At 37.0% G+C, this 10,036-nt stretch overlaps 2 protein-coding genes across 2 annotated transcripts; both read left to right on the top strand.

Moving 5' to 3' along the window:
• The first annotated feature begins 318 nt into the window (after window positions 1-318).
• Window positions 319-6,130, top strand: LOC124839579 (uncharacterized). The gene is made up of 9 exons (XM_047315450.2): window positions 319-1,033; window positions 2,779-2,982; window positions 3,094-3,336; window positions 3,726-3,792; window positions 3,884-4,072; window positions 4,246-4,337; window positions 4,863-5,042; window positions 5,124-5,260; window positions 5,430-6,130. Exons 1-9 carry the CDS (start codon window positions 518-520, stop codon window positions 5,614-5,616), a joined length of 1,815 nt encoding a protein of 604 aa, XP_047171406.2. The 5' UTR covers window positions 319-517; the 3' UTR covers window positions 5,617-6,130.
• Window positions 6,131-6,766: 636 nt separating this feature from the next.
• LOC148205542 (pentatricopeptide repeat-containing protein At5g56310-like) lies at window positions 6,767-9,350 on the top strand. Its single transcript, XM_088103456.1, has 2 exons — window positions 6,767-7,654; window positions 8,382-9,350. Exons 1-2 carry the CDS (start codon window positions 6,874-6,876, stop codon window positions 9,305-9,307), a joined length of 1,707 nt encoding a protein of 568 aa, XP_087959582.1. The 5' UTR covers window positions 6,767-6,873; the 3' UTR covers window positions 9,308-9,350.
• Window positions 9,351-10,036: the final 686 nt, after the last annotated feature.

The raw sequence follows: 10,036 nt of genomic DNA, 5'->3' as shown, positions 1-10,036 counted from the left end.
ATAATATTGCTAATTTGAGGAACATTAAATTATAATGTGATTAGAATATACATTAAGACGATAAAAGAAATATATAAAAAAAGTTATTAAAAATGGTTAATTAAATGTGGTTTGTAAAATTTAACCATTTGTAAAACTAATAGATGTATTTTGTAATGAAAAAATGAACTTACAAATAGTCATTAACATGAAATTTAATAAAATGTTAATGTTTATAATTAATGCAGTGTAATAATAATAAATAAAAAAACACATGCACATAGCGTTATTTATAACATTAAATATTAAAAATTATATTATATACTTTTCTTACACAGTCTTTGGCAAACGAAAAGCGTAACCGCCCTCTTGAGTGTTCACCGTTTCTCTCTTTTTCCGACGCCCACACACACAAACGCGCATTTCGTTTCTATTTTCCGGTTAGCACTACTTTCTCGAATTCTCCGATGACCGGCGGCGAGGAGAGTCACCGGACGGGGACCTAAGAAGGCTCTCTCTGTCTGATTCTCTGGAAGGCATGTCCGAGGACAAGGAGCGGGCGCTGCAGACGTTCCGCGCGCTGGTGGAGAGCGCGGACAGGAAGTTCGGGCGCGTTCGAGACGTGGCGGCGTACGGAGGCGGCACGAGCCGACAGCAACAACAGCAGCACGCGTTCCAGAAGGTGTTCAAGGCGTACACAAGGTTGTGGAAGTACCAGCAGGAGAACCGCTCGAAGCTGGTGGAGTGCGGGCTGAAGCGGTGGGAAATCGGCGAGATCGCGAGCCGAATCGGACAGCTGTACTTCGGGCAGTACACTAGGACGAGTGAGTGCAGGTTCCTCGTCGAGGCCTACGTCTTCTACGAGGCCATACTCAGCAGAAGGTACTTCCAAGGATCCGAACCCAACGCCAAAGATCTCGGTGTTCGCTCCAAGGAGTTGCGCTTCTACGCGCGCTTTTTGCTTGTTTCGGTCATTCTTAACCGGACCGAGATGGTTAACCACCTCGTCGAACGCTTTGGGGCTTTGGTTGAGGATTGCAAGAGCACCTTTCGGGTAATCTATGCATTTTCTCGTTCGCTTCTCAATTTGCTTTAATTTCTTGTTTCAGCTTTTGGAGAGGAAAGTGAGCTGATAATATTCATCTTCTTTTTTTATGTGCGTGTAGTTATTTTATTTTATTTTGTTTCTGCCAATGAAGTAGTTAGGAGTGAAGCGATGTGGGTTGGTGTTTCCTTTCTTCTGAAAAATGAAAATGCTTTTATCTTAGGGATTAAGTTAGAAGCTGCTCCGTGCAGATCAATTGTTACTGGTCATTGTGTGATACTTGATTTAGATTCCGTAGGTGAAAACCTGAGGATGATTAGATTAGCTTCTTGTGTTTTGGGCTATGTGATAGAACAGAACAGCGATCATATGCTGGCTTGATCTGTGTAGTGTACCGGCCCCACCTAACCTTGTGTGTTTTTGCATGTAATATGGTAGAATTCACGGTTTTTGGGATAGAATCCGTGTCACTAAATTACGTTAGTTTCATCGTTTGATGGCAATCCCACTGTAGGAGATTTTTGAAATAAGTAATTCAATCTTTGTTTCATTGACATCTGATTCCATAGGATAAAATCGATGGGTTATCTAATGGATATTAATTTAAGCAAAATTTTGCTCCCTTTGTTTTACGATAGGTTATTTTCATAGCTTAGCCGCAAGATTCAGGTTTTTTTTTTTTTTTCTGTTATAGCTGACCTGACTATTGTATGAACTGTGGAAGTGATCACTATGGTGTTCCGGAGTAGGATAAATATCAAGGTTATTGAAGGTTCTCAGTTTTACAGTACTGAAGAAAAGCAAGTTGTAGTTTTTCTAAAGAAATGGCCTCCCATTATAGAACCATAGTAATGCTCTGGATCAACTGGATTTCAAGTTGTACATGTGGGGGCCAGTTTTTTTTAGAATAAATTGTTGGTGCATTGATGAAATTACTCTCAGATGGCAAAACAAAAATAACGATTCTGAAGATCCTTAATATACATATGTTGATCAATTTATTATACTGATTGCAGGGGAAATTTTTTGTAGAATAACATTGTTGGTACAGTTGTGATTTTCTTCTGAAACCATATTTATAGAGTTATTTAATGAGAGCGTGAGATGTTGGAGTTAATCTGGACCATACCACTAAACATGGACAGTCAAAATTGTTTTACTTAAATCGAATATTGATTTTTATTTATGATTTTATGGTCAAAATCAGTTTGTCAAACAAGAGCATACTAATAAAATTTCTGTCAGTTTTGCAAAACAAAACACGAGGTTCCGAATTTCCTAAATGCATTTCATGTGTTGATTTGATAAGTTTATCAAATGATCAGGATAACAAAAGTGTTTATGCAGAAAATAATGATACTTTATTATTCGCATGATGACAACAGCCCTATAGACTATGATTGGTATTTCTTTGTAAAATTACTCTATCTTTTTTATCTCTGGCCCGATATCATGATCATCACTGCATTGTTCTGCTTCAGGTGTTATCAATTACCTATAACTTTACATCTTTGGTTGTTGTTCTTTAGGATTGGAAATCAAGCCTCCACTTCTCAATCTGATTGTTTTATACTTTTTAATTCATATTGTTCAATATTAATATTTAACTTCTGTTTTTTCTTTAAAAATAGATCTCATTAATTTTGTTATAACAGAACTTGTTGATGCTTTGTATTCCTTTATTCAACCTCGAGAAAAAATTATATGTACTATATTGCATGCTTGACTTATGAATGTGAATAATTTCTTTTCAGGAAACTAACTTTAAGGAATGGAAGCAAGTGGTGCAAGAAATTAACCGTTTCACAAAAGTTGATAAGGGCTTTAATTTCAGACCCATGCGATATTGTGCCACATTTGATACTCATCGAGCATCTCTTCCTTATGTAGCTCGTTTTCATGCTAAGAGAGTTTTAAAATTTCAAGATGCCCTGTTGACAAGTTATCATCGAAATGAGGTTAATACTGGTTCACATTACTGTGATGATTCTTAAATTTGGATTGTTGATTTACTTTAGTGGCTAAAAAGGAACTGGAGCTTATGAATCTTTGTATATTCTCTCTTTCAGGTCAAGTTTGCTGAGCTTACATTGGACATGTATAGAATGATACAGTGTTTAGAATGGGAGCCTAGTGGAACATTCTACCAAAAGCATACATTTAAACCTAAGGAGAACGGTGACACAATTGATCACTCAGGAGCTTCTGGGATAATAGACATGAATCTCACTGCAGATATGACGGATCCAAATATACCTCCTAATCCTAGAAAAGCTACCCTGTACCGTCCATCTGTGACACATATGATAGCAGTGAGTTTTCAAGTGTACTGGAAAGATTATATTACATACTTGCTTGTCTGCTTACTAAAATTAGTAAACTGTCATGTTAACTAGACCTTGTCAATATCAGATGATATTGCATGACAATTTTATGGCTTCTCCTATCATCACTTGGATATTTTGGTTTGCCTTTGGTCTGCTTCGTTAGTTTAGTGATTTTTATAATACACTCTCTTATCTATTTGTGCACACATACATTCGGCATTTCTTTTGTGTTGTATGATCTGATTTATGAACCAATGCCAAAAATTTGACTTGTTGAAAACAAATGGCTTTTTACATCCTATTTATACGCAATCTTTCACTGGCCGTTGAACACAATTTGTTGTTTCTTATATAAGCTTCATGATGTTATGCAGGTAATGGCTACAATTTGTGAGGAACTGCCACCAGACAGTGTCGTGCTAGTATACCTTTCAGCCTCAGGTTTACATTTTCTCTTTCTTTTTCAAGTATAAATAGTCTTCCTCTCATGCCTGTTATAATAGGTAAGTTATCTTAATGATCATTCATGCAGGGAACGCTGGTCTTAATAATGTCTCTCAGGTAGAAAATTCTGGAGGTTCATCCAAATCTTCAAGACACAGAGTCTCTTCTCAGACTTCCCATGGACAGAATTCTGGACTTTCTGAAACTCAAAATAATGGCAAGAGAGAAAGTGGCTATTATGACAATTATCTGTGGTTTGGTCCCAAGGGAAATAGTGGTAAGTAGATGCTCTGATTCTATTCTCTATAAAATTTCTGTTCAGATTGTTCAAGGAAACGTTAAAAGAATTTTATATTTTCTCAATTTTTGGGTTAGTTTAAATGAAATGATATATAGAATAAGGTATATCTGATGATGCTGCATTTACATGTGCTTTATTCAAATTATCAGGTACAAATAATCTCTACCCTGGCGATCTTATCCCCTTCACTCGGAAACCTCTTTTTTTGATTATTGACAGTGATAACAGCCATGCATTCAAGGCAGGTTTGTCATAACTCAGAACTTGTGTATGAGTTGCGTGAGAACTTTGTTAGGTTGAGCTGTTCAGGATATTCCCAGAATCTAATTGTACTTTTTAATGGCTTAATAAAACTTGTAATTAGTTTATTACTGTGTAGTCCAAGGTTTGTCAAAATCCTTGAAATTGAATTTTAACTAACCAACCACAGAAACCCTGCCTTGTTGAACTTCTACAATTTGAATATGAATGTTTAACTTTCTTCAAGGACAGAGTTAAATGGATGGAAAGAAAGGACCACTATCAATGATTCGTGTGTGCTTACCAAAAAACTGACAAATACAGCATCTTTCTGGGTTATATAATGATTTTATAGTTCGTTTTAGGCGTAGGATATTTGCTTGTTGGCTTCTTCCATAGCAAATGTGTTGGAAGTTGGAATTGGTAGGAAATTGGATGCGGTTAATCTTAGGCTTGAGAATTGATTGACCCATGGTATTTTCTTTGACAAGCCTTGATTGATTGTGTACATCACAAATTTTTGCAGGTTTTACATGGCGCTGAAAGGGGTGAAACGGCTGCTTTATTCCTTTCACCCTTAAGACCAATTTTCAAGAATCCATCTGATGTAAATTCCAATAATGGAAGCCAATTTACCTTTTTTTTGACTTGTCCTTTGTCAGCATTCTGCCAAATGATTGGTGTCTTCCCTAATGAGGCTGATACAGTAAGCAACACGAGTAATCTTTAACATATCTGTAGTTAACTTCAATTATCGTTGGTCTAATTGTGTTTTGTTAACCTGTAGGATGTGTACAATGAAGCAGAGAACATAATAGATAATGCTTTCACTGAGTGGGAAATAAGTCTTTGCTCATCAACTACCATGAATTTAGTATGGGCGCAGGTTATAAGTGATCCATTTTTGAGGCGGCTTATTCTAAGGTGCTTATTCTTTACTTTTTAGCCTATGTAGTTTTTTCTTTTTTCTTTTAATTTATAATCGGTGATTGATTGGTCTCGGGGGATGTCAACTGCTATTTGGACTTTAAGCGCTATTAAAATTATTGAATGGACATACTGTGTGACATCTTGGTATCATTTATGTACACAGATTCATATTCTGCCGATCCGTGATCTCTTTTTTCTGCCCGCCTGAGGAAAGTGAACAGTATCTGCCAATTTGTTTACCCCATCTACCCACTTCTGTTGCACCATCGTCTGAAGCCGTGCGTTCAGCTGTCGTGCAACTTGCCGTGCACTTTGACGTTGCTGACTCCTTTCACTTTACTGAAACATAAGATTGGATCTTAAAAAGTAACGACTAAACTGTTAGGGTTGCATGCAGGCATTGGAAGCTAAGGATCCTCAGATCAAAAGCATAATGAGTTGACCTTTCGGGCGACAGGGCAGAGAGTATTTATGTGGGGTCCTGGGCTGTCTGGTAAAAAAAGTTGTTGGTAATGGTTGCCTCTGCTTGTTGTGTTGCGTACTTCGACCCCACCTGCTTCATTGATCTCTCTCTCTCTCTCTCTCTCTCTCTCTCTCTCTCTCTATATATATATATATATATATACTGTATTTGGTGGTTTGCTCTTTACTCTGTCAAGGTTAGGTCATCATGGATGCCTGGTGATTTTTCATTTGTTTGGCCGTGGCAAGATAATTTTGTATTTTTAGTGTGGCAAGATAGTTGTTAGTTTAAAGTTAGTTGTATTTGTTCATACTTCATAGCTTTGAAAAGGAAAAGAAGAAAACAGAAACTCATTGTTAATTTTATCTTTTTTAGCAGAATTGGACGGTATTTGAACATCATCATTGATCAAGGAGGATGTATTTTAGGAAGAACGAATTCTTTCAAAATTCCAAAGTAGATTACCTATCTTGTATATTCAATTTCAGAGCTCCATCATACTTACATAGAGAAATGTCACACGAAATACAATAACGTTATTATGATAATACAATCTGATAGACGGAAAATAACTATCTCATGTCGCAAATTCTATTTCACCGATATTTTTCAAAAGAAACAAATAACAATGTTTAAAATACTAACAAGGGACAAGTCGAAGTATTAAATAACAATCTTAAAAGTGTTATCATCTTGTGTTCAGAAAATCTTTGAGAATCAAAATCAAATAACATACTAATGTAAGTCTAAATCAAATTATTTTATTTCTGTTGGAGCCCCAAGGCCAATCTATCATCATCCTGTATAAACGGTTACTCTAAAACATTTTTTAAACATTGTTATTTTCTTGTTAGGACTGAAAATCAAGAAAGCACCAAAGTTTTTATTAGGAGAGAATTTTTGGTAATATTGAAGGCCTTTTTCTGATTAGACAATGCTCATTATTCTTTAGTCAAATTAGAAAGAAAAATAAAATTCAAAAGCTTAAACCCATGTGGTTTATTTTACTAAATCACCAAAAAGAAATTTTATAATATCTTGATTAGTGAATGAAAAGACCTTGGATAATTACTGTAAGATATATTTGGCAGATACAACGATATAAAACAAAAGGAACTACAAAAGTTGGAGTTGCAGAAACTCCATGCTCACTGGTATAGTCTCAGTTTCGCTGACAAACCCAATCTTTGCACGACGACACTCCCTCTTTCTGCTTGCCACGCTCTTCTCCTCCACTCGCGATGTCTACCTCGCCAATCTCAAGATCACATCCCTCTCACGCGCTGGAAAAGTCGACGCCGCGCGCAAACTGTTCGACGAAATGCCCACCAAAGACTTTGTCACGTGGAACTCCATGCTCTCCGCCTACTCACAAAACGGCCTTATCCAACATTCCAAAACACTCTTTCACTCCATGCCGCTGCGAAACGTCGTTTCCTGGAACTCCATCATTGCCGCGTGCATCCAAAACGACGACCTCGATGACGCTTTTCGCTACTTCGCCGCGGCGCCAGAGAAGAACGCTGCCTCGTACAACGCCGTGATCTCGGGACTAGCGAGGTTCGGACGCGTGAGGGATGCGCAGAGGCTCTTCGAAGAGATGCCGCATCCGAATGTCGTGTCGTATACCGCCATGGTCGATGCGTACGCCAGAGTGGAGGGTGGGATTGGGCGCGCGAGGGCACTGTTCGAAGCGATGCCTCGGAAGAACGCGGTGTCGTGGACTGTGATGATCAATGGGTTGCTGGAGAATGGGTTGTATGAGGAAGCACGGGAAGTGTTTGGGAGAATGCCGCAAAAGAATGACGTGGCGAGGACCGCTATGATTACTGGATTTTGTAAACAAGGGAAGATGGAAGAGGCCAGAGCTTTGTTTGAAGAGATTCGATGCAGAGATCGCATATCTTGGAATATAATCATAACGGGTATGCGAACCTGTAATATTCGAAACATGTGTAGCATCCGCTAGTTCTTAGCTTGATGCCGAACAGTGTCCGTGATTTTAATAAGATAATTTATTATACCTTATAGGGCATATCATTAGGTGTCTTACTCCTTGAGAAAACTGTTTGGTTTTTAATTCAGTAAATAGATAGAGACACAAACGAAATAAGGTAGGTTATTAGGATTCTAGTTATTTTGTTATTGATTTCTTTTCTAGAACAAGATTAAGGAAAACTTTACCCTGCAAGAGCATGTATTCTAGCATGCCTTTGGTTAAGTCTGAGTTTGACTCTATAAGGTATTGGGAAAAAACCTACTCCTTCCTGCTTAGATTAGAGATAGAAGTTGAAAATAATCTAAAATCACATTGGATCAGGTAATAAATTTTAAGTATAAACAAACGAACCTAAGTCTCTGATGTAAAAAGTGTGTCAAAAAGTGTGTAAACCCCTAAATTTCAGTAAAGGCACCTAGATCACAATATATTTTTAAATTAAATCAAAGGGGAGTGTTCCTGGCTTGCTCTAAAATTAATCTCAATTTGAAAAAGCCTTATCAATTTATAGCACATTTTTTTATTAACTGTAGAAAAAATAAAATAATAACATGTATTCCTAGGAGAAGGAGGAGGTTGTTTTCTTCTACTCTGTCATTGCATATTTTTTCTTTTATTATTCCATCTTTTCACAATCGATTCACCGTTTGTAGGTTATGCTCAAAATGGGAGAGGGGAAGAGGCACTGAATTTGTTTTCACATATGATGAGGACTGGTATGCGACCAGATGATGTGACTTTTGTTTCAGTTTTCATTGCCTGTGCCAGTCTCGCATCACTTGAAGAAGGAAGACAGGTGCATGTTCTTGTAATTAAGCATGGCTTTGAGTCACACTTGTCGGTGAGTAATAATCTGATTACTATGCATAGCAAATGCGGTGGCATTGTTGATTCTGAGCTAGTTTTTGGACAAATTTCCCATCCAGACCTAATTTCATGGAACACTATCATTGCTGCCTTTGCTCAGCATGGTCTCTATGACAAAGCACGCTTCTACTTTGACCAGATGGTGACAATCAGTGTTCAACCTGATGGCATAACTTTTCTGAGTTTATTATCTGCGTGTTGTCGTGCTGGGAAAGTCGATGAGAGCATGAATCTATTCAGTTTGATGGTTCACAATTATGGCATTCCATCAAGGCCTGAACACTATGCTTGCTTAGTTGATGTGATGAGTCGAGCAGGTCAGTTGCGCAGAGCTTGCAAAATTATCCATGAAATGCCATTCAAGGCAGATTCCAGCATCTGGGGTGCTGTGCTAGCGGCCTGTAGTGTTCATTTAAATGTAGAATTGGGGGAACTGGCAGCTACAAGAATTTTGAATTTGGATCCTAATAATTCTAGTGCTTATGTTATGCTGTCCAATATATATGCTGCTGCTGGCAAGTGGAAGGATGTTCATAGAATCAGGGTTCTGATGAAAGAGCAAGGAATTAAGAAACAAAGTGCTCATAGTTGGTTGCAGATTGGAAACAGAGTCCATTATTTCGTTGGAGGAGATCCATCACACCCTAATATTAATGATATTCATGTTACTTTAAGGAGGATAACATCACATATGAAAGTAAAAGGTGACTGAAGATTTTTTATTGAGAAATTCTACAAGTAGTGATCCATATTAAGCTATCTCACCATAATTTCCCAAGTTATATTGTCTATACAACATTATTTAACAACACTATTTGTTAGTTCCGAATTATTGCATGCTACCCAAAAGGAGTGACATTGTCATTAACAGGATCTACATAAACATAACAACTGAAAAAGAAATGAAGAACAAAACATCAACCATAGATCAATTAAGCTCTTCATTTTTTTTTGTCTTGTTTATAATATTACTCTAGTTTATACTTCTCTCTTTTGCTCTTATTTTTCTTAGTTAAAAGCAATGAGATAAATTTTACAATTATTTCTCAAGCAATTTCGTAATTTGAATGTAGCAAAGTATTTTTTCATCATCGTTATTATTAAACATTTCTTATATCATTGAATGCTGAATTTCCCATTAAAAAAATTTGTTTTGAATATTCAATAGAACATACATTTTGTCTGGTGGCAGGGGGCAAATATCATTGAATTGTGAGATAAGAATACAAATTTTCTGCAAACAGCATTTCAAAAAATTGGGGGATCTTGTCTTCCAATAAGATATCATGCTCTCTTGTTCTCTCCTCTCTCTTGATAATTAATCATTTCTAGAATCAAATTGAAAACTGCAGGATGTTAATGATTTGAGATTATGAAATATTATCCCTTCAAAATATTAGCTGAAAGTGTGGCTCTGGTAGATGCTAGCAATTTTTTGTGT

Source organism: Vigna umbellata, chromosome 1, assembly GCF_029865625.1.
Source record: "Vigna umbellata cultivar VRB3 chromosome 1, Vumbellata_1.0, whole genome shotgun sequence".
Lineage (NCBI taxonomy): Eukaryota > Viridiplantae > Streptophyta > Magnoliopsida > Fabales > Fabaceae > Vigna > Vigna umbellata.
The sequence above is the reverse complement of the archived record's forward strand: the minus strand, read 5'-3'. Positions and strand labels throughout refer to the sequence as shown.